This window comes from Motacilla alba, chromosome 12, assembly GCF_015832195.1.
Source record: "Motacilla alba alba isolate MOTALB_02 chromosome 12, Motacilla_alba_V1.0_pri, whole genome shotgun sequence".
NCBI lineage: Eukaryota > Metazoa > Chordata > Aves > Passeriformes > Motacillidae > Motacilla > Motacilla alba.
Genome location: NC_052027.1, coordinates 11912245 through 11933253, shown reverse-complemented (window position 1 = coordinate 11933253; position 21009 = coordinate 11912245). Strand labels below are relative to the sequence as shown.

The window sequence follows — 21009 nt, the reverse complement described above, 5'->3', positions numbered from 1 at the left end:
CCTTGGTAGCTGCCCCAAGCCGCATCACCAGCCTGAGGGTGACGGAGGTGCAGAGGGATTCGGTGACTCTCACCTGGACCCCAGTCCCTGGTGCCTCTGGCTATGTCCTCTCCTGGAGCCCTCCCGCAGGTGAGACAAGAGGGTGGCCCCAGGACGGTGGGCAGCATCCCCGCAGGGGCTTGCTGATCCCTCTGACTGTGCCCTGGGTGGCAGCTGGTGGGGAGAAGGGGCGGACGCTGCCCAGCACTGCCAGCTCCCAGCAGGTCTCTGGGCTGCGCCTGGGCCGGCGCTACACCTTCACCCTCCGGCCACTCCTGGGGAGCACGCCAGGCGCCGAGGTGTCCGTCAGTGAGCGCACAGGTACTGTGGGGTCCCTGCAGGGGTGAGCCGGGCTTGTCTCCACTCTGGTGGTGGCTTCACCCCTTCCCATCCTGCAGTCTGCAGGGATGCCCTCGGTGACGTGGTCTTTCTAGTACACGGCACCCGCAACAGCTCCGCTGGTGCCAACGCTGTCCGCACCCTCCTCTCCAACACCGTGTCCGCCCTGGGGCGCCTGGGCCCTGAGGGCACACAGGTAGGCTGCTGCCACAGCACTGGGGCCACGGGGGGTCGTGGGTGGGCCGTGGTGCCCACTTGCTCCCCTGCACCCTTGCAGGTGGCCCTGGCCACATACAGCTACCGCAGCCTACCCTGGCTGCTCCTCAACCGCTCCAGCGACCTGCCCACCGTGCTGGAGCAGATCCGTGCCATGCGCTATGAGGAGCCCAGCGGCAACGCCATCGGTGAGGGGCGGCGCTAGGAGCTGGGGCAGTGGTTCCTGGGATCCTGCTGACTGTCCCTTCTTCCTTCTCCCTCTCTAGGGGCAGCCATGACCTTTGCCAGGACCTACCTGCTGAGTCCTGGCGCAGGGCGCCGTGCCGGGGTGCCAGCAGTGCTGGTGGTTCTGGCTGACAGCCCCTCTGGGGATGATGCCATCACTGCGGCCAGGGATGTCAAGGCTGGGGGTGAGGATTAATAGGGTCTCATCAGGGTGTGCAGGGACTTCTGTGGGGTGCTGAGGGTGCTCTCTGCTCAGGGGTCCAGGTGCTGGCAGTGGGCATGGAGGGCGCGGACCGCGAGCAGCTCCTGCGCATGGTCACCAGTGAGGACCCACGGTACATCTACCATGGCAGCGACCTGGCAGAGCTGGAGGGAGAGCTCACCGATGACCTCTGCACCATCATCTCCACCAGGGTAAGGGCCTGAGTGACTCAGGGGTGTGGAGGGGGAGCAGCCCTTGTAAGTCAAGGGGTCTCTGATCCCTGGGTTCACACAGGCTTATCTTTTCTTGCCAGCCGGCGCCAAAGCCAAAGCCCTGCACTGTGAAGTGCCCCAAGGTGAGCATCTCAAGGCTGTGCCGTGCTGTGCCACAGGTGCTCAGCATGGGTCAGGGACCCCTAGTTGCTGACAGCAGAAGCCCAGTGGGGAGTTAAGCACAAGAGTGCCAGCCCCTAAGCCCTTCCCTCTGTCCCCTTGCAGGGCGAGAAGGGAGACCGCGGTGAGGCAGTGAGTGCTTTGGTGACACCTCGCCACCAGCTGGTGGCTTTGGGAGGTTTGCATCTCCCAAACCATGCTAACATCAGCTCACAGGGGATACTCACTACTGGCTCTGTCTCTGCAGGGACTGCAAGGACGTACAGGACCACCAGGTCTCCCTGGGCAGCCGGTAATAACCTGATGGAGGGGGGCATAAGAGGAGCAGCTCCCTGGAGAGGGCAGTGTCATGGTCCTCATGTCCTCATGTTTCTTTGTCCCTTTGTCCTGCCAGTGGGTGGGTGTGGGCCAAGGACCTGTCCAGCTCTTGCTAGAGGGGTACACTGGCAACACTTCTTGACCACCACCTGCCACCCAGCCTGTCCTCTCCCCTGCGTCTCCAGGGTCGCCATGGGCTTCCTGGCTCTCCAGGACCTCCAGGGCCGCAGGGTCCCCCAGGAGAGAGTGCCGAGGGTCCAGGCAAGAAGGGGGACAGGGTGAGTACCTCTGGCCCTTCACCTAGGCACCCCAGGAGCCCTGGACACAGTGACCTGGCTCCATGGGGCCTCTCACTGTCCTTTGTCCCTTTGGTCTCCACAACTATGCTGGAGGGGAAATCCCACTGAAGAACCCCAGTCCAGCCCCACACTGGGGCACTGGAAAGGCACCCTGGAACCCAGCTCTGCCTTGGGACTGCCCTGAGCTCCCAGGGCTGGGACCAGCAGTGCCTGGGGCACTGAAGGAGTCTGGCACTGCTGGGGTACACCAGATGATGGCATGATGCTCCTCTGTCCTGCAGGGATTTCCTGGAGCTGTTGGGGCACCAGGAAGCCCTGGGCGTCCTGGGAATCCTGGATCACCTGGGCAGCCGGTGAGTAAGGGTGTCCCTTGGCTTTGCTGCTGCACAGTGGGCTCTCCATCATCCTGCCTGCTCCCTGAGCCAGCCTCTGCTTCCCTGTTCCCTGCACTGGGGGAGTCTCAGCAGCTGGCAGGGTCACTGCTGTCTCCTGGGTGTGTATCCCCAGCAAAGTGTACTGTCTAGCCTTGCTTTGGCTGGAGATGAGACACCATGCCATGCCATGCCATGCCATGCCATGCCATGCCATGCCATGCCATGCCATGCCATGCCATTCCATCTCATCCCATCCTCACTCCCCTAGCTAGCAGGGATGTGTTCACCTCCTGAGCTGTTGTTTTCTAGGGCATCCAGGGCATCCCTGGTCCTCGAGGGGATCCTGTGAGTATGGCCCCAACCGTCCCCAACCCTTCTCACACCCAACACCCCCTCTCATTCTCATCTTTCCCTCCCAGGGGACACGTGGGCCCATGGGACTTACTGGCCCAAAGGGGGAGAAAGGTGAACCGGTAGGTGATGGACAGGGGGCTGCCCCACAGGGGTCCCTGGGGAGCACTGGGGACCCTGGTGGGCACAGCTTGGTGCCTGGCATCTCCTGGCCCCAGGGTCTCCTCATCTCCCTGCCAGACTCCTGGCCTTGTGGCGCTGTGGCCACAACAGGGCACATGTGGCACATGTGATCACTGACTTTTCCTCCCCCTGCTCATGCAGGGAGAGCCCAGGGTGATCACGGATGGAGAACAGGGGCTGCCAGGCCAGAAAGGGGAGCCGGGTGTGCCGGTAGGTGTGGGAATACGCATGTGAAGGGGTCTCTGCCAGCACCCCAGCCCACACCTCAGCCTCAGCTGATGGAGCCCCTCTGTCCTCCAGGGCAGCCCTGGCTCACCTGGGATCCCTGGCCCACGGGGCCCTCTTGGTGATCCAGGCCCCCCTGGTCCGCTCGGACCCATGGGGCTACCAGGACCTCCCGGAGAGTTTGTGAAGGTACATCCCCCGCTGCTGCATGGGGAAGGCTGGGGGATGGAGGGCAGAGGGATGGGGGAGCAGCCATCCCCGTGGACCCCTCCTGGCCCTGCTCGTGGGCTGTGCCTGCACACAGATGCTCGTGCCTGAGCTGCTGCTGGCCCTGGGTGGCGTGGGGAGAGGCCCTGGGCATGCACATACCCTAATGCTACTGATGGTGGGCTCTACCCAGCATGTTCCTCTTCTGTTCAAGGAGGGCATGGGAACAGCCCAGAACGGCCCTTATTTGCTTTTTTCACCCTTGCAGGGAGAAAAGGGTGACCGAGGGGAAAGGGTGAGTGGCTGTGCATTTCCCTGACTCCTCTACCCTACTGGATGGAGTTCCTTGAGTGTCCCAGGGCACTGCAGCCCCTCAGTGCTGGGGAGGACTGAGCCCTCAGGGCAACCACACAGGAGCTGACCCTTCTCTCTGCAGGGCCCTCCTGGATTCCTAGACGGGGCAGTACCTCGAGGGGACCCTGGACCCCCAGTGAGTTGAGCCCCCAGGCCAACAGGGTTGGCAGAGGGGATCAGGGCTGCAGTGGCTGTGTGTGCCCAGGGCTGAGTTGCATCCCCAGGGGCTGAGGTTTTCTCTCTTGCAGGGGCTCCCTGGGGACCCTGGGCCTCGTGGACCTGCTGGGCCCCCTGGCCTGAAAGGAGAGAAGGTAAGAAGGTGGCAGGGATGCCCCCCACTGGGGCAGGACCTCACACCACTCTCCAGCGAGGATTCCCATCTAATGGGCATCCCCGTGTCATGAGCACGGCTATCACTTTCCCAAATCCCCAGGGTGATGGCACGGAAGGTTTCCCAGGGTCACCTGGCCGCCCCGGGGACCCAGGAGACAGGGTGAGTTTCCTGAGAGAAGGCGAGGCAGGCAGGAGCTGGCCATGCCGAGAGCCAGGCCCCGAGGGCACGCTTGAGCACTCCTGCTTTGAGCAGCCTGGGCATTTGCCTTGTCAAACCAAAGGTGACAACCTCTCCATTCTCCTCTGCAGGGTCCTCGGGGACCGCCGGGGGAGCAGGGCAGGAAGGTGAGTGGTGCAGGGACCGAGGGGACACTCTTGCCATGCCTTTGGCAGAGAGAAGGGGGTTCTGGACTCTGTGCCAGGACCCAAGATGTCCCCCAAGGTCCTGCTACCCCTGACCCTTTGTTCCTCCTATACCAGGGAGAGCGTGGGGCACCGGGCGAGCTGGGAGAGACAGGCGAGAAGGTGAGAGGGGGCCAAAGCAGAGTGGCATTGGCCGCTCCTGGTGTCCCTGAGACCTGGAGGTGGCAGTGCCTGATGATGGCTGTCACAACCCAGTGGTCTTGCGTGGGATTCGGGACTGACTCGTGAAGAGCTCTGGGGCAGTGTGTGGGGTGGGGGCAGTGAGATGTAGAGGGAGGAAGGCTCCCTGAAACCCTCCTCTGCTTTGGCCTGCAGGGAGACCGTGGTGTGCCGGGCCCAGAGGGTGAGAAGGTGGGTGCAGCTGTGGCGTGGTGGAGTGATGCTGCTCTGCCCTGGAGCAGCCATGCTGGCAGAGGGTGGCAGGATGCCCACACACCTTCCTCTTCCTCCTCTCCTGCAGGGTGAGATGGGAGCCCCAGGGCACCCGGGGCCATCAGGCAGAGAGGTGAGTCAGGGTAGTGGTCGTGGTGCTGTGGAGCCAGGAGCTGCCATGCCCTGGGTGCACGTTCCCAGGCACTGCCAGCCCCCTGAGGTCTCTAATCCTGCCACAGGGAGCTCCAGGACCGACTGGCCCCCGAGGAGAGAAGGTGAGGGCAAAGGGGGGGTCCCAGTGGGGTGGCAGGAGTCTGTTGGGGAAGGGGCTGGCAGTGACACCTGTCTCTCTGCAGGGCGATCCAGGACCACCTGGCAGGCCAGTAAGTGATGCTGCCCAGCAGCTCCACCTCTGCCTGCCCCAGCCCCAGGACAGGGAGCCATGGGCAGTGCCCAGCATGGTCTCTGCTTCCCCTCCAGGCTCCCAGCGTGGCTGTTGTTGGAGAGAAGGTAACCCTGGCCCAGCTGTGCCCTCCACCCTCTGGGCATGGCTGTGGGCTGGGGAGGGGGATCGCACAGTTGGGCTCATCCTGGTCCTAAGCCTGGTCCACAGCTGCAGTGGGGGAAAAGATGGGTGGTTTGGGGTGCTGATTTTGTCTGCTCCAGGGTGACAGAGGTTTCCCAGGACCAGAAGGACCTCCTGGCCCCAAAGGTGACACAGGAGATAAAGGTGCCCGTGTGAGTACTGCCTTGAGGACAGAAAGCACAGGTCACCTGGCCCAGCCTTCCCCAGACTCACGGTGCCTGTGCTGTTGCTCCATGCTGTGTCCTTTCATGTCTAGGGTCCCCCTGGCCTGAGCATCCCCGGGCCAGCTGGCCCCAAAGGCGAGCAGGGCGAGCGGGTGAGTCTGGGGGCACCCTGGGGCCACCAGCTCCTGGCCCTGGTCCCTCCCCTGGCAAGGGGTCACCGAGCTTCCCAGTGACACCTGCTCTTCCTCTCCAACAACCAGGGCATCGTTGGCCTCCCAGGCAGGAGTGGCCCAAAGGTGATGTCACTGCTCTTCCATTCATCTGTCCGTCCATCTGTTTGTCTGTCCGGCTCTAGAGGGCTGTTCCTGCAGGCTGTGCCCCTTCTCTCCCCAGCTGCCCAGACTCTGTCCTGACTGTTGCCCCTTCCCTTGCCTAGGGTGACCCAGGAGAGCCAGGGGAGAAGGGGGAGCCGGGCCGGGCAGGCGCCCCTGGGCAGATCGGGCTGCGAGGCAAGGAGGTAGTGTGGGACAAGGGGCTGTGGGGCACTGTGGCCCTGAGGAGAGGGGGGCTGGCAGGGAGCAGGGGGATGCTGGTCACTTGTACTTTTCTCTCCTGGCCGGTGCCCACTGATTTGTGCCTCAGGGAGAGCGAGGAGAGAAAGGTGACGAAGGCACCCCGGTAAGTGAGGGTCCCCAGGACCCCTGCCCCTCTTCCCTCTGCCCCTGTTCCTACTGCCCCCCACTCACCCCCTCTTTCCCCACAGGGAGAAGCGGGTCTGCCTGGCAAGCCTGGAGACAGGGGTCCCCGGGTAAGTGCAGGGCTGCTGGGCACCCGGGGCAGGAGAGACTCATGGCCTCCTGCTCATGCACATCTTCCCTTTGCCGTCCACCCAGGGCCTTCCCGGCTACCGTGGCCCCCCCGGGGAGAAGGGTGACTTAGGGGACCCAGGACCTGAAGGCAGGAATGTGAGTATCCCTTTGTATGTACCCTTGTATGTGCCACTGCTCCATGGACACCCACCACCCCTCACAGCTCACTGCCCCGCACCCACCCTTACCCCAGGGGTATCCCCCATCCCACACCCCACGGGTCCCCATTCCCTTCCCCTCTGACTCCATCCCTCTTTCCTGCAGGGCAGCCCTGGAGCACCAGGGAGCAAGGGTGACCGCGGGGACCCAGTGAGTGATGGCAGGGCCCCATGTGGCCCCCCCACCCCAGAGCCAGCTGTGCCCTCCCCAGGGCTGTGCCAGCTCCCTTAATCTGCTTCCCTTGCCTTCTTTCAGGGGCCTCCTGGACCCCCAGGACGAACTGTAAGTTCTGCCTCCCTCTTGTCCCTGCCCATGGGCTGGTGTCCAGCCCCGTGTGCTCCAACAGCTCCTCTCTGCCCCACAGGTCGATGTTGGGCTCGGAGGAGTGGGGGGAAAGGGTGAGAAGGTAATGACTGAGTCCTTGGGATGCTGGTGGTGGGATACCCTCTGCTGTTCTCTGGGCTCTGCCTGGCCACTGGGATGATTGTTCATCAAGCCCTCCCTGCCCAAAGCAGCCTCTGCCACGTGCAGCTGATGTGCCCCACAACTGAGAGGCACCTGGAACTCGGGGTCACAGGGGCTGATGCTCATGCCCCGTGATGGGAGGAGGCCCTGTAGGGCTGAGGTTTCCAAGGAACTGGTGCCCTCCTGGCTCCCCAGCCCCACAGGGATCCCATGGCAGCACCCAACACTCTGGGCATTCTGCTTTTGCAACCCAGCTCAGGCTCAGGACAGTTTTGGCCACAGGTTGTGCCCTGTGCTGGGTGGCACTGTGTCCCAGCTGTGGCTCTGTGGCTCAGCAGTGCTGCTCGGTGCCTTTCTTCTGCAGCCACGCTCTGCCCCCCACTGCCCCAGCAGGAGCTGCACTGAGCCCAGCCACCTCTTTTTCAGCCTGTGCCTCTTATTTTGAGAGCATTCCTCTCAGCCCACCCCTAAACCACACAGCACCAGCGCTGTGTATTCTGGCACAGGCTTGGTACAGCACAGTACCCTCTGACCACCGTGCCCTTCCCTGGCAGGGAGACCCTGGGGACCCGGGCGAGGACGGTGCCAAGGGTGCCCGGGGTGATGCTGGCTCCCCTGGAGCGCCTGGAGAGAGGGTAGGTGCTGGGCCCTGGTGTGGGAGGAACTGGGGCAGCATGAGGGGTGATGTTCTGCAGGAGAGCCGGGGGTCCTGGTGTGCAGGGACTGCCTGCAGAGCAGCCAGGATCCCCCCTTGCCCCACTGCTGAGAGTCTCTCTTTCTTGCAGGGTGTGGAGGGCCCCCGTGGCCCCCCTGGAGCACGGGTAGGTGTCCCCTTTCCCATGGGGGTCTGAATGGGGCACCCCTGCCCTGTGCAGCTCCTGTTAATGGGAGATGATGCTCACTTCTCTCCCGGCCTGTAGGGCGACCCTGGGGACCGAGGCCTGCCAGGAGAGAAGGTGAGAGGACTAGGGGCTGAGGGTTGCCCCTCAGCGCTCCCATCCCACCCCAAAGCTCCAACCATCCTTCCCTGCTCTCTCACAGGGGGACCGTGGCCCACCAGGGCTGGATGGCCGCAACGGGCTGGAAGGCAAACCTGGGCCCCCAGGGCCTGCTGGGCTGAGGGTGAGTGTGCTCCAGGCTGGGGGAATGTCTGTGCTGGGTGCCACGGGTGGGAGCTGTGGGACAGAGGGATGATGGCGTGGGAGGAGCTGTCCCCCTGGACACCCTGTGCTCCAGGCTGGGGATGCTCTGGAGGGGGGCCTTTGGCAGGGTAGGAATGTCCCTGTCCTCACCTCCTCCTTGTCTGCAGGGGGACCCGGGAAAGCAGGGAGACCCTGGCCGGGATGTAAGTACCTCTGGAGAGGGCGGGTTTAGGCTGTGTTCCTGCTGGGGCCATCAGACTTGCAAGGGACCAGTGTCCTGTCCTATGCTTCTTGGTGCAGGGCAGTGCAGCAAGACCCTCCCCTGTCCCCAGCAGAGTGCCACTGCCAGTGACACTCCCTGCTCCCAGGGCTGGCTGTGGCAGATGGGTGCCCTGCTGCCCTGTGCTCCCACCATCTCCTTTCCCTACAGGGGCTGCCTGGGCTGCGTGGGGAGCAGGGACCACCTGGCCCCGTGGGTCCCCTGGGACCACCTGGCCTGCCTGTAAGTACCAGCCAGCCTGCACCCCAGGGACACATCCTGTCCCATGCCCTCTGTGGATCCCACCAGAATCCATCTGGTGGGGCTGTGCCCAGCTCCCCCTTCCGTGCACCTTGAGGCTCCAGTGGGGCCCAGGCACCCCTGGCTGCCGGTGCCCCTGGCTGGTGAAGAGCCTGGGGGCCTCCCTCACTGCCTTTCTTTTCCTCCCAGGGCAAACCCGGTGAGGATGGCAAACCTGGCCTGAATGGCAAGAATGTGAGTAGGGGAAACAGGGCTTGACTTTGGGGTTCTCCCAGGATGCTGAGGGATAGTGACCCCAGTACAACATAAGGCAAGGGGAGGATGTGGCAAAGAATCCCCATGCTCTGAGCCATCCTCCAGTTCGTACCCATACTGAGATAGTTGACAGGCAGTCTTTGTTCCCAGGGAGAAGATGGGACACCAGGAGAGGATGGGAGAAAGGTAAGGAGGAGATCCACGGGTGGCTCCTGTGTGGTCCTCATGGGACCCCCACAAGCCTGGTGGCTCCACCCTGCCCAGACCAGGAGCCCCATCCTGGGGCATGTAGATGGGGCAGCATCCCTCCAACTCCTTTCTCTCCTGGTTAGGGAGACAAAGGTGATACAGGACTACCTGGGAGAGAGGTGAGTGCTCCCCAAAGAGGAGTGTGTGCTGGGTACCTGCCCCCATCAGGCCCAGAGCTGGCTCCCAGACTCTGGGGTGATACTGCTCTCTCGGCAGGGCCGCAGCGGTGCCAAGGGCGAGCAGGGGGACAGAGGAGTGCCAGGCCCCCTCGGCCCCCCTGGCCTCCCCGGTGTCCCAGGGCAGGTTGGCCCCCCAGGCCAGGTGTGTAGTTCTCCACCCCATGGTGCCACTCAGCACCAGACCCTGGAGTCCAGATGCTCTGAGGCAGGCAGGACCCCCATCCGTGGCTCCCTCGGGGCACTGCCCTGTGTCCGGGGGGCCGGCTGCTATTGTGTCACCTCCATGTCTTCTAGGGCTCCCCAGGCCTCCGTGGGGTGGCTGGACCAAAGGTAAGTGTGCTCCTGCCCCCCAGTCCCCCAAGGCAAGGGTCTGGGGGGGACCACATGCCAGAGGGAATAAGTCCCTGGCAGAAGTCCCCACACCCAAGATAACAGGGCTGGACCCTGGTGCTGCAGCTGGTGCTGGGCTCCCCTTGATCCTTTTGCTGTGTTTCAGGGGGACCCAGGGGAGCCTGGACTGCGAGGGGAGCCGGTGAGTACCCAGCACTGAGCCTGACAAACTACGAGCACCCCAGCCACAACCACAGCCCCTGCCCAGGCAGCAAAGTGTTAACTCTGAAACCTTCCAAGGGTGAGCACTGCTCATCCCTTCTTCTGCACCTCTGTACATCTTCTCATTCCCTCTTTTCCTCTAAACCTAGGGGCGACCTGGCAACCCTGGAGCACGTGGAGACCCTGGGACTACAGTGGTGAGTCCCTGCCCTACCTGCTGTGCTGGGACAGCAGCATCAGCCCTGGGGGACAGAGAGCCATCCACAGCCTCTGTGGGGGGAACCTACTTTGTTTTTAATGTCTTTTTATTGCAGAACATTGAACGTAGCCTGGAAGCGCTTGGCATCAAGGTATGTATTTCCTGACTGTCAGGCTGGGGCTTTTTCCTGCCACATGGCAGCAGGAAGAGGGCATGGGAGGTGGTGGGGGATCTGAGCAGTTTAGGACGGGTTGGCAGGACTATGGGGTGCTGCCTCAGCTGGGTTCCATTTATGCCCTGAGCTCTCTCCTCGTTCCCAGGTTTCGTCCCTGAAGGAGCTCACGGGTGCCTATGATGGGAGCTCAGACTCGTTTCCACCGGTGGTCGAGAGGCTGCGGGGCCAGAAGGGCAGTCGGGGGGATCCAGGAGAAAGGGGGCCCCCGGGCCGAGAGGTGAGTGGAGCCAGGCTCGATGCCAAGCCCCAGCACTCTGCCCCGCTCCGGCTTTCTGGGCTGGCTGGGGGTCCATGCAGCCGGCTCGGCCCTGGGTGCTCGGGGAGGGCTCACAGCCCCGCCTCAGGGCTGGCTCTGGCAGCATAGCTTTTGTTTTGCAGGGCTCCTTAGGCTTCCCTGGTGAGCGAGGACCCAAAGGTGACAAGGGAGACCCAGGTACCCCCGGCCCCCAGGGCCCCATGGGCCGGGCCGTGGGTGAGCGGGGTCCCGAGGGCCCGCCTGGGCAGCCAGGGGAGCCTGGCAAGCCAGGCATTCCTGGGGTGCCGGGCCGGGCTGGGGAGCTGGGGGAATCCGGGAGGTCCGGCGAGAAGGTGAGTGTGTGTGGAGGTGTGAGGTGAAGTCTGGGGGACCTGGTCCAGGGGCTTGGGGATAGCCCTGTGACAGCCACCACTGTGTTTGCACAGGGCGACCGAGGCGAGAAGGGCGACCGAGGCGAGCAGGTGAGCTGGGACAGGGACATGGTGCCCTCCATCCCCTCCTGTTGTGCCCCTCTTGAGGGGATGCAGGGCTCTCTGTGGGGCAGACAGAGGCCCTGTGGAGGCCGGGAGTGGCCATGCCAGGAAGGCTCTGCTCTCCCATGCCCTTTGACACTCAACCTATTTCTCTGCGCTTCTCAGGGAAGGGATGGCTTGCCTGGACCCCCAGGGCCCCCAGGGCCCAAGGTAGGTGATGGCTGCTGCTGGGGACCATCGTCAAGGTGCCAGCCTGCCCCTCTGGGGATGGATGGCCACATCCAGTCCCTTGGCTCAGGGGCTTGGGGAGGGCTTTGCTCCTGAGGGATCCTTCCTGAGGTGCCCTGGGTGCTGGCCCTGACTGTGCCCTGCCCGCAGGTGGACGTGCTGGAGGGCAGCCTGATGGGCCTCCCAGGCGAACGCGGCCCCATTGGACCCAAAGGAGCCAAGGTGTGTGGCTGGTCTGAAAGGAGAAGGCAGCCGAGACAACCAAGCTGGGGCAACATCATGGGCTGGGGCTGAGGATGGTGGTGGGGCAGAGGGACAGCAAGGGCTGATGGCGTCTGTCTTCTTCCCAACACAGGGTGAGCCCGGAGCTGAGGGCGAGCGGGGACCCAAAGGAGACAAGGTCTGAGGTTATAAGTCTCCCATGTCAAAAGGGAGCAAAGCCCTGGGTGAGGGCACTGCTGGGCACACCCTTCTTTGGATGTGGGCAAGCCCGGGGAGGTCATGGGAAGGTCCCTGCCTATCTTGTGACCCCGTGCCTGTCCCCACTGCAGGGTGAAGGTGGCTCGAGGGGTGACCGAGGGGAGCCTGGCGAGAAGGGCAGGGACGGCAGCCCGGTGAGTACCACACTGCTCCCTGCCTGACGCTGCCCTGGACCTGCCGGCACTGACCCCATCCCTGTCTCCATCCTTTGCTCCAGGGCCTCCCGGGTGAGAGAGGGCTGGCAGGCCCTGAGGGGAAGCCGGTGAGTGGGGACATGGTGGAGAGATGCAGGCTGGGACTGGGGGAGCTCCTGTGGTCTCACACCAGCCACCACCAGCACCAGCTGGACTGTTTATGCCTCATTCACCTCCTTCTCCCCATGCAGGGCCTGGGATTTGGGGGCCTCTTCCTATTCCTGCCCCTCCTAAGTGCCCTTGCTGGGTCCCACACACTGGGAATGGGTCAGGCCGGGCCCTGGGGGGCAGGCCGGGCTGTGTGGAGGTGCTGGGTTTCTGCTTGTCCACTGACTCTGGTGTGGTTCTTTGCAGGGCTTGCCAGGCTTTCCTGGCGTGCTGGGACGCCCGGTAGGTGTCTGTGTGTCTCCCATGTCCCTGTGTCCCACCACCTCAGCACACGGCCAGGGGCCCCTGGCTGTGAATGCTTGGTGAAACCATGGGGGTCATCTGCTGCTGGGCTGGGTCCTTGGCCCCCTGCGTCTTAGCAGGACCTGTCCAGGCTTGTCTTACTTGGTTGCTTACAAGAGTTGCTGGCACTCCCTGGGTCTGCTCTCCCTGGGGACACCCCCTGATCTCACTGGGGAAAACCCACTTCTGCAGTGATCCCATTTCTTCCTCCCTTCAGGGCAATCAGGGAGACCCAGGACCCCCAGGACCTCCGGTAAGGAGCCACCTTGCACCACGTGCAGGGGACTGTCATGCAAGGCTGATGTCAGCCAGGGTGGGCATTCCCCCAGGGAGCAGAGGTGGGGAGACACTGCTGGGACTGAGTGATCCTGCTGCCCCCTCCCTGTTCTGTGCCACCAGCGAGCACCACCCCAATAATGTCCCTTTGTCCCCTGCAGGGCAGCGCTGGCCCACCAGGGACCCAGGGCCCAGCTGGTGCCAAGGTAAGGCCACAGCACTGGCATCTCAATCAGCATTGCCATGTCCAGCCTGGCAGAGGGAAAGGGTGCCTTGCCAGATTTGGGGACTGGAGGGAGGAGCACATTTCAGGAAGTTTTGGGCTGGAGGGAGGGACATTTGGCTGGACCCCTTCCTGGATCCAGCTATGAAGTTATGCCTGTGACCAAAGTAGCTGGGTGGTTGGGATGGTCAGGCTGATGCAGCATCTTCTTCCCAGGGTGATCCGGGGGAACCTGGCTCCAGCATCCGTGTGAGTACTCATACACTCCCTACCAGTACCCCCCTGGCTGTCCAAAACCATCCAGCCTCCCTTAAATCAGCCAGTCCCACCCCAACACATCTTCCCACAGGGGCAGCCAAGGTCCTGGCTGTGCTCTCCCCTCTCTGATGTGTCTGTTTCCATTGCAGGGCTTGCCTGGCCCCCAGGGCAACATGGGCCTGCCAGGACCCCTTGGCCCCCCTGGCCCAGGGGTACGTATTTGGAGCACCCCAAATTCACCCCTTGGCTGTTCTGGTGCCTGGCATGCTGCTTGATTTCTGCTCGTGTCTCCATTGCAGGGCCCGCCGGGTGTCCCTGGGCTGCCGGGACAAGTGGTGAGTGTGTGGTCCCCCACATCTGGCTGCCATCAGTGAGGGTGCTTGGGGCTGCCTGGGGGGCTGTAGGGCCCCCACGCCCCAGGCCCACTCTCAGTGCCTGCAGGGGGAGAGCGGGAAGCCAGGTGTGCCGGGCAGGGATGGTGTGCCGGGGAAGGACGGCGAGGCAGGAGTGCCTGGGAAGATGGTACGTGCATGCTCACCCTGCCCCATGCCAGGGGAACCTCCACTCAGCTCAGCCTGGCTAGTCTGCAGCTAAGGCTGAGGGCTGTGCCACTTGTGCCAGGGCTTACCGGGACCTTCGGGGCCTGCTGGTCCCAAGGGAGAGCCAGGGGATGCCGGAGCCCCAGGGCAGGTGAGTGCAGAGCTGCCTTGGCCAGGATGACGGGGAGCAGCCCCGTGCAGCCCTGCTCACCTGCTCACTGTCCTCTGCCCCAGGCCATCACCGGCCCCCCTGGAGCCAAGGGAGAGAAGGTAAGGAGCCAGGCTGTGAGGGCTGGGCTGGGCAAGGGTCTGCTGGGCCCTGGCATCCACAGCGGGCACACCTGAGCACCCGTGTGTGCCCTGCAGGGTGAGCCGGCGCTGCTGGAGGGTGTGCTGCTGGGAGAGCCCGTGAGTCACCCCACAAACCTTGACACTCCCATTACCCTCCTCTCCCCTCAGTGACCTTTGCCTGCCATTAACCTTATCCACCACCCTTGCCCTTTGAGGGGCAAGCCAGCCCTGTGGCTGCCCCCTCCCCTAACACTGCTGTCCCTGACAGGGCTCCAAGGGTGACCGAGGCTTGCCAGGCCCCAAGGGTGAGAAGGTGAGCGCTGCCCTGGGGGTCACTGGGGAGGGGTTGTGTGGTCCTCAGCTTCCTGGCTGCTTGGTCACCGTGTGGGGATCCAGCTGCCTCTGCTCCTCCAGTTCATAATCCCACACATCTGCTTTTTCCTTGTTTTTCCCTGACAGGGGGAGCCAGGAAAGTTTGGAGAGCCAGGAGATCCTGGGGAAGATGTGAGTAGGAGGCATATTGGGGTGCTGTGTGGATATTGGGATGCTGGTGGGGGCTGGGATCTGTGCCCCTGCCACCTACTGCCCAGGTCTTCCTGGGGGCTTGGTGTCTTCACAGGGAGCCAAGGGGTCCTCTGGAGCCAAAGGGGAGAAGGTACGTGTCCCCTGCTCCCAGGGGGATCCCCCACCCTCGGGGATGCTCTGGGTGGCACGATGGCCCTGGCACCCCTGTGCCCACCAGCCAGGTGATGTGCTACATGCTCTCTGTCACCTTGCAGGGATCACTGGGTGTCGGTGCACGGGGACCACCAGGACAGGATGGGCCTCCAGGTTTGAAGGTAACCCCTGTCCCCATGTCACCCTGGCTCTGATCCTGTCCCTAATGCCCCAGCGATGCTCTAGCTTGGCTGGCTGAAGGAGAAGCACGCTCCTGAGGAGTTTCATCTTTTATTTCCCTACTTCAGGGTGACACTGGCTTGCCAGGATTACCAGGACCCCCAGGCTTAGCAGGCACTGCTGGGATGCCAGGACAGCCAGGCCTGAGAGGGGACAATGGACAGCCTGGCCCTCCAGGTCCGCCAGGAGAGAGGGTAAAGACTACAACCAGAATGTGGCATCACTGGTCCTGGTGACCCTGGACCCTTGTGCAGTGTCAGTGAGGTCCCTGCAAGCCCCACTGCTTCCCGGCCTCTGCCCATTCCCTGCTTTCTCCCTGCCAGGGTTTGATCGGCTTTCCAGGCAGGGATGGCGCCGCTGGACCACCAGGACCTGTGGGGCCCCCAGGGCCGGCCGTGAGTATGGTGCCACAGCATTCCTGGGGGTGTGGGCTCCGCCCTGGCTGCCCTGCTGGCTCAGAAAGGCTGGCAGGGACCAGCTGGCACCTCCCGGGGCCCTGGGGCAGGCTGTTGCTGGAGTGTGCAGTGCCGTGGTGGGGGTCTCAGGGATGTTTTACATGTCTGGCATTGCTTTCCTCCCGTGGCTTGCTCACCCTTCTCCTTTCTTTTAGGGCATACAAGGGGCCCCTGGCCTGAAGGGTGACAAGGTAGGACCAGGGGCAGCTCTATAGCATGAGAGGTGGGAGGCTGCTTCTCTTGTGGAGGGTCCCTGCAGCCACCTCACCCCTGAGGGTGCTGAGCCCGCTCTGGATGGTGGCACATGGGAGCCTCCTGTGTGCTGGGCACCCAAAGAGGTGGTGGGGTCTGTGGGGTGAACCTGGCATGGGGGGTACCTGGCAGGGCTGGGAGGAACTGTGGGCAGTGAGGATGGGGATGAGTTCTTGCCTTCCTCTGGCAGGGTGCGCCGGGGGCTGGGCTGCCAGGACCCAGAGGTGAACGTGGTGACCCGGGACCACGGGTAGGTACTGCCACAGTCCCCCCTGTGTCCCCACAGCCAGGGACAGGAAGGCTCACAGTGCCAGGCCTGACAGGTCTCTGAGCCAGAGCTGCAGCTGTCCCTGGGGTAGGGTGATGCTGGGGTGCCTCCAACCCCCTTCTCATGTCCCTTCCTTCTTGCAGGGTGAGGATGGGCGCCCAGGGCCAGAAGGGGATCGTGGGCCAGCAGTGAGTACCCCCTTCCTCAGCTGCACCCTGATCTGGGTGATCTCTTTCTGAGCACACCTCTCTTGTCCCCCACAGGGCTTGCCTGGGAACCGCGGGGAGCGTGGGGACAAGGTAAGGGACTCTGCAGACTGAGGGGCTGAGGGGAGAATGATGCACCTCCAGGTACAGGGGTGCCCAGGGAAGTGCTGCCTGGTCCCTGCTGTACATCTTCGCAGCATCTCACCTCCTCCTCACAGGGAGACCTTGGGGCCCCAGGACCCAAAGGAGACAAGGTGAGTCCTTGGGGCGGGGGGCAGTGGGAAGGCGGGCAGCAGCCCTGGCCCCGCTTCTCACCCCCACCTCTCTCTCTGCTTTGGGTCTACAGGGTGATACTGTGGTGGTGGAGGGACCGCCAGGAGCACGGGGCAGCAAGGGGGAGCCGGTAAGAGCTGTCCCTGTCCTTCCTCTCCCCATCCTTCCTGTCCCTCTGGGAAGAGCTGGAGGAGCTTTTCCCTGCTGAGGGACCTTCCCTTGCAGAGTGCATTGCCCCCTCTCCTTCAGCCACCCTACAGACCCCCATGTTCCCGCTCCCACAGGAGTCTGTCCTCCCCACCCTGATGTCTGAACTTCTCCTCATTCCCTGACCCCTCCCTGTGTTTCCTCCTTTGCAGGGAGAGCGTGGCCTGAAGGGCACAGAAGGGGACAAGGGGGACAAGGGGGAGCAAGGCATGCTTGGAGAGAAGGTACAGGGCTGGGGGGAACTTGTGCAGGGCTGGGAGCTGCTGGGTTGGGGATCATGGAGGGCTATTGACAGGGCAAGGGACAGAGGAAGCAGGGCACGACAGCATCCCTGTGCCCTATGTGCTGGCCACATGGTGCCAGGCGACCTGGCAGACCTGGCCTCAGAGGTGACCGTGGCTGTGCTGTGGCCATGCAGTGGCTATGGATGGAGCTCTCCCTCCTGGCCTGTGCTGATCTGGGCTTCTGCTTACAGGGCACGAGGGGTGAACAAGGAGAGAAGGGCTCCATGGGCTTCCCTGGGGCACGTGGCCCTAGCGGGCAGAAGGTATGAAGCTGGGCAGCCCCTCGGCTGGGGGATGCTGGTGGCACCCTCCCCCTCACCTGCCCTGACTGATGCCTTTGCCTTCCCCAGGGAGAGGTTGGAGCACCGGGAGAGCCTGGCGAGCCGGTGAGGGGTTGTGTCTTTGTGCCCCTGCCACCCCCCTGCAGGGCAGGAGCAGACCCTCGTCACGCTGTGTGCTCTCCCACAGGGTCAGCCTGGCCGCGATGGCATCCCCGGGGCCCGGGGAGACAAGGGGGACATGGGACCCCTGGGCATGCGTGGCCTCAAGGTGGGCTGGCTTCTCTGGCTGTCAGTGCTCTCCTGGCCAGGACTAGTGCTGGCTTGGCATGGCTCTGACTTCCCATCCTTGCAGGGTGACCGGGGCATGAAAGGTGCCTGTGGCCTCAATGGGGACAAGGGCGAGAAGGTGAGTGGGTGCCTGTAGGGTGCTGCAGGAGCCTGTGGTTGTGGCCCTTCGGATCCCCTCCATCAGCCAGCCAGAGCGGGAAGATGGCTGAGGCCAGACCTTCACCCCGTGACAGGGCCATGGGGTCCCCTCCTCTGCCTGTGGCTCTGGGGGGAGCATTGAGGGGTGAAGAACTGACTGCTCTGCCTCTCTCCTGCCTGCTGTAGGGAGAGCCAGGGATCCCAGGGCGCTCGGGACTGTCAGGGAGGAAAGGCGAGCCGGTAAGCGCCGCTCTGACAGCAGGGTGGGACAGGAAAGCATGGCTGGTGGCTGATGGACATCTGCTTTGTCCCCCAGGGAGAGCTGGGTCTGTCAGGGCCACCAGGCATTCCTGGAAAGGAAGGGCTCATGGGACCCAAGGTAGGTTAGAGCAGTGCTGGGAAAAGCTGTGCTGGCACTTCATCCCCTCGCTGCCTGCCCCCCACTGTGTGTCCCCTGCTGCCTGTCCCTTCCTCTTTGCAGGGTGACCGGGGGTTTGACGGGCAGCAGGGAGCCAAAGGAGACCAGGGGGAGAAAGGAGACCGGGTGAGCAGGCTGGAAAGGGATGGGGATGCATTGCACCACATTGCTTTACCAAGCTTGGTTGGAAGCACATCAGAGCCTGATACTCCCAGAAGAGTCATTCCGTGCTGCTCTAAATTATGTCACTAAACAATAACTGACCACAATTCCCTGCTCTTTATAAGAAGGCACCAGTGCTGGTTTTTTGGGGATGCCCAGCTGTGGGGTCAGACGATGTCCATGGCATCTGCTCTGAAGTCAGGGGCTCTGACACCCCTGGCCTCACCCTCTGCTCTTCTCCAGGGTGCCCCGGGTGTTATGGGTAGCCCTGGTCCCCGGGGCAGTGACGGTGCTCCTGGCCCCCCTGGACCCTCAGGGAGCGTTGGCCCACGAGGTCCTGAGGGCATGCAGGGCCAGAAGGTAAGTCCTCACCACAGGTGACTGCTCCCCTCTGGGGCTGTGAGGATGGGAGGGCCCAGTCCCCCTCGTGGGTGAGGGGTGGGTGGCATCTGGAGTCATGTCCCAGCTCTGTCCTGCCCTGCCAGCTCGCTGGCTTTGGGTTCCTCCCTTGTGCCCCCCTGCCCAGGGGATGGAGTCTGAGGGGAGGAGTCTGGAACCCTGCTTGTCCTTGAGTTGGGCTGGGCCTGTCCCCATCCCCACCGGCACTGGCATCCCTGGGGTGCAGGCATGGGGAAGGCAGCACCTCCATGGTGCTGGGCAGAGCAGAGAGACTCCAGCACCCAGCAGCCAGATCCTGAGCACGTGTCCTTTGCAGGGGGAGAGAGGCCCCCCTGGACAGTCAGTGCCGGGTGCACGTGGCATGCCTGGCATCCCTGGTGAGAGAGGAGAGCAGGTAAGTGTCTGGGTGCCTGGCCCTGCCTGCATGAGCTCCAGCCAGGGCCAGCTTCCCACCTCCTTTCTGCTGTCCCCAGGGCAGTCCTGGCACCCACGGGCTCCGTGGGGAGAAGGGAGAGCCAGGCATGACGGTAAGGAGCCAGAAGGGAGCCAGCATAGGCTCGTGGCACTCAGGTCACTGGGGTGGGAAGGGTGCAGGATCCATCCCACTGCCACTGAGGCAGGGGCTGCCCACCTCTGGGCTCTGCTAGACCCTGGGGAAAGGGTTTTTCCTCCTCTTGAATTGCACCATCCCCCATTACTACCCTTGCCCCTTCATGTGCCCGGCAGGAGGAGGAGATCCGAGCCTTCGTCAGGCAGGAGATGAGCCAGCACTGTGGTGAGCATCCCCCGCTGCTGCCCTGGGGCTGGGGGTCTGCACCCCCTGACCCTGACCCCACCCTGTCTCTCCCACAGCCTGTGGTGGCCACTTTCCACGGCATCAGGATTCACGTGAGCACTCAGGTTGCAGCTCTTCCTTCCTATCCCCCCGCCCCACACGTGTGGCACAAAAGGAGCCCTGGCACCCAGGTGTGCCACTGGTTTTGGGGAGCTGGAGGTGGCTGGCTCCCTCCGTGACCCTTCAGTCAGGGGCAGCATCAGTGAGGATGGGAGGGAGAAGGGATGCACAGGGAGAAGGGATGGTGTGTGGCAGAAGTGATGGCACAGGGATCCCCGGGGGCAGCTGGCTCAGGATGGTGCCAGTGGGGTCTGGGTGCTGCCAGGGTCTGGCCAGTTGAGGGGATCACAGGAACTGTACCCCATCTATTATCAGGAGTCAGAGCTGGAGCAGGGGGTCTTGCAGGGGTCAGCAGTGCTGGAGGGAAGGGTAGGCTGGAGGAGTGGGATTGGAGGGACAGAGGCAAGGGGTGGGCTGGGATGAGGTGGGTGCTTTCTCTCCAAGGAGGCTGGGGGGCTCAGGCCAGGAGCAGCTTCCACTCGGCCCAGGGAGCAGGAAGAATCGTCCGCCAGGAGAGCGAGCATGACCAAACAGGTGATGGAGAGTCTGGAGGATCTGTGAGGTCTGGTGACATGGGCATGTGTGCCTCCCTGTGGCCTCCCCTGTCTCTGTCCTGCTGGGCTCCGAGTGGGTGCTGTCTCTCTGGGTATCCCCTGCCTGTGCCTCCTGCAGAAGCTCCCATGGCAGCCCTGGTCTGTGCTGCACAGAGAGGAGGGGGTATCTCCGGGTCCACCATCCCTGTCTATGTACCCTGTCAGGCTGCAGCAGGGTTGGGCAGTGCTGCACTGCTCCACACCTGAAAGGGGTGGTTTTCCCTTGGGAAATAAGGGGAAAGCAGCCCAGACTTCTTTGCCTCTTCCCTGATGCCTGTGTCCCCTTGACAGGGTCCTTCTCCACTCAGCCATTCCTTGCAGGCAGCGCTCACGTAGTCCCTGTGCTCAAGCTGTCACACACTGAGGAGGATGAGGGTGTGTCATCCCTGTGCTTTTAGTCCTTGACCCCCTTTTTCTGTGCTCCATGTGTGTGGTGAGGACTGCTCATGTGTGGTTCTGTCTCCCAGGGCAGGACAGGCAGATCATGCTTGACAATGATGACCTCATGTATGACAGCATGGATGGAGAGGAGGATGACTACGATGAGGTCCCAGAGATGGACAGCCTGGAGCAGCCCACAGTGGATGGTGAATTCCCTGCACTCACCTGGCACTCAGAGCTAAGCTACTGGGGGAAACCATGGAGCTGCCCCGGGTTTTGCTGGGGTGGTGTCTTCACATCCAGCTGGGCAGTGGGTCCCTGTGCCATCTGTCTGGGGGGATTTGGGATTTCCTGCCCTCTTGCTGGTGCCTGGGGGGCTTGCACCTTCTCTATCACTGTGCTGCCCACACCATGCAGACCTTGTGCTCTATCCCCCTCACCGAAGCCGTCACCAGCAGTGATGGGTGGTGTGCTGGGCTGGTGGCACCTGCTGCCCTGGCAGGTTTCCTGTGCTCTGG

The 21009-nt window shown here is 63.2% G+C and overlaps 1 protein-coding gene across 17 annotated transcripts in view; it reads left to right on the top strand.

Moving 5' to 3' along the window:
- The window catches only part of COL7A1 (collagen type VII alpha 1 chain), a 37978-nt gene that overhangs the window by 15199 nt on the left and 1770 nt on the right, over window positions 1-21009 (top strand). For 11 of the 17 annotated variants that reach the window (XM_038149536.1, XM_038149530.1, XM_038149544.1 and 8 more), the window contains 96 exons: window positions 10-129; window positions 214-360; window positions 438-574; window positions 656-782; window positions 861-1004; window positions 1076-1233; window positions 1335-1376; window positions 1519-1545; window positions 1661-1705; window positions 1917-2009; window positions 2312-2383; window positions 2714-2749; window positions 2824-2877; window positions 3080-3148; window positions 3239-3352; window positions 3639-3665; window positions 3807-3860; window positions 3973-4035; window positions 4158-4217; window positions 4367-4402; window positions 4538-4582; window positions 4796-4831; window positions 4941-4985; window positions 5092-5127; window positions 5209-5235; window positions 5333-5362; window positions 5519-5590; window positions 5695-5754; window positions 5863-5898; window positions 6039-6119; window positions 6245-6280; window positions 6366-6410; window positions 6496-6567; window positions 6736-6780; window positions 6886-6912; window positions 6995-7036; window positions 7650-7730; window positions 7881-7916; window positions 8016-8051; window positions 8137-8217; window positions 8405-8440; window positions 8668-8739; window positions 8947-8991; window positions 9163-9198; window positions 9345-9380; window positions 9478-9582; window positions 9735-9770; window positions 9937-9972; window positions 10142-10189; window positions 10307-10342; window positions 10512-10643; window positions 10805-11014; window positions 11108-11143; window positions 11321-11365; window positions 11534-11605; window positions 11739-11783; window positions 11935-11997; window positions 12081-12125; window positions 12412-12447; window positions 12725-12760; window positions 12945-12989; window positions 13223-13255; window positions 13414-13476; window positions 13564-13599; window positions 13706-13786; window positions 13886-13954; window positions 14038-14073; window positions 14170-14211; window positions 14363-14407; window positions 14554-14598; window positions 14714-14749; window positions 14874-14933; window positions 15060-15185; window positions 15315-15386; window positions 15602-15637; window positions 15889-15948; window positions 16110-16154; window positions 16230-16265; window positions 16391-16426; window positions 16519-16575; window positions 16805-16876; window positions 17128-17199; window positions 17287-17322; window positions 17405-17485; window positions 17570-17623; window positions 17830-17883; window positions 17960-18022; window positions 18125-18187; window positions 18467-18583; window positions 18939-19016; window positions 19096-19149; window positions 19349-19397; window positions 19475-19588; window positions 19962-20051; window positions 20402-20485; window positions 20578-20697. In XM_038149536.1, coding sequence (XP_038005464.1) covers window positions 10-129; window positions 214-360; window positions 438-574; window positions 656-782; window positions 861-1004; window positions 1076-1233; window positions 1335-1376; window positions 1519-1545; window positions 1661-1705; window positions 1917-2009; window positions 2312-2383; window positions 2714-2749; window positions 2824-2877; window positions 3080-3148; window positions 3239-3352; window positions 3639-3665; window positions 3807-3860; window positions 3973-4035; window positions 4158-4217; window positions 4367-4402; window positions 4538-4582; window positions 4796-4831; window positions 4941-4985; window positions 5092-5127; window positions 5209-5235; window positions 5333-5362; window positions 5519-5590; window positions 5695-5754; window positions 5863-5898; window positions 6039-6119; window positions 6245-6280; window positions 6366-6410; window positions 6496-6567; window positions 6736-6780; window positions 6886-6912; window positions 6995-7036; window positions 7650-7730; window positions 7881-7916; window positions 8016-8051; window positions 8137-8217; window positions 8405-8440; window positions 8668-8739; window positions 8947-8991; window positions 9163-9198; window positions 9345-9380; window positions 9478-9582; window positions 9735-9770; window positions 9937-9972; window positions 10142-10189; window positions 10307-10342; window positions 10512-10643; window positions 10805-11014; window positions 11108-11143; window positions 11321-11365; window positions 11534-11605; window positions 11739-11783; window positions 11935-11997; window positions 12081-12125; window positions 12412-12447; window positions 12725-12760; window positions 12945-12989; window positions 13223-13255; window positions 13414-13476; window positions 13564-13599; window positions 13706-13786; window positions 13886-13954; window positions 14038-14073; window positions 14170-14211; window positions 14363-14407; window positions 14554-14598; window positions 14714-14749; window positions 14874-14933; window positions 15060-15185; window positions 15315-15386; window positions 15602-15637; window positions 15889-15948; window positions 16110-16154; window positions 16230-16265; window positions 16391-16426; window positions 16519-16575; window positions 16805-16876; window positions 17128-17199; window positions 17287-17322; window positions 17405-17485; window positions 17570-17623; window positions 17830-17883; window positions 17960-18022; window positions 18125-18187; window positions 18467-18583; window positions 18939-19016; window positions 19096-19149; window positions 19349-19397; window positions 19475-19588; window positions 19962-20051; window positions 20402-20485; window positions 20578-20697 — 6060 coding nt within the window. Of the gene's footprint in view, window positions 1-9; window positions 130-213; window positions 361-437; window positions 575-655; window positions 783-860; window positions 1005-1075; window positions 1234-1334; window positions 1377-1518; window positions 1546-1660; window positions 1706-1916; window positions 2010-2311; window positions 2384-2713; window positions 2750-2823; window positions 2878-3079; window positions 3149-3238; window positions 3353-3638; window positions 3666-3806; window positions 3861-3972; window positions 4036-4157; window positions 4218-4366; window positions 4403-4537; window positions 4583-4795; window positions 4832-4940; window positions 4986-5091; window positions 5128-5208; window positions 5236-5332; window positions 5363-5518; window positions 5591-5694; window positions 5755-5862; window positions 5899-6038; window positions 6120-6244; window positions 6281-6365; window positions 6411-6495; window positions 6568-6735; window positions 6781-6885; window positions 6913-6994; window positions 7037-7649; window positions 7731-7880; window positions 7917-8015; window positions 8052-8136; window positions 8218-8404; window positions 8441-8667; window positions 8740-8946; window positions 8992-9162; window positions 9199-9344; window positions 9381-9477; window positions 9583-9734; window positions 9771-9936; window positions 9973-10141; window positions 10190-10306; window positions 10343-10511; window positions 10644-10804; window positions 11015-11107; window positions 11144-11320; window positions 11366-11533; window positions 11606-11738; window positions 11784-11934; window positions 11998-12080; window positions 12126-12411; window positions 12448-12724; window positions 12761-12944; window positions 12990-13222; window positions 13256-13413; window positions 13477-13563; window positions 13600-13705; window positions 13787-13885; window positions 13955-14037; window positions 14074-14169; window positions 14212-14362; window positions 14408-14553; window positions 14599-14713; window positions 14750-14873; window positions 14934-15059; window positions 15186-15314; window positions 15387-15601; window positions 15638-15888; window positions 15949-16109; window positions 16155-16229; window positions 16266-16390; window positions 16427-16518; window positions 16576-16804; window positions 16877-17127; window positions 17200-17286; window positions 17323-17404; window positions 17486-17569; window positions 17624-17738; window positions 17808-17829; window positions 17884-17959; window positions 18023-18124; window positions 18188-18466; window positions 18584-18938; window positions 19017-19095; window positions 19150-19348; window positions 19398-19474; window positions 19589-19961; window positions 20052-20401; window positions 20486-20577; window positions 20698-21009 lie in introns of those variants that run through there. The other 6 variants (XM_038149542.1, XM_038149541.1, XM_038149540.1 and 3 more) reach the window with 6 other exon arrangements.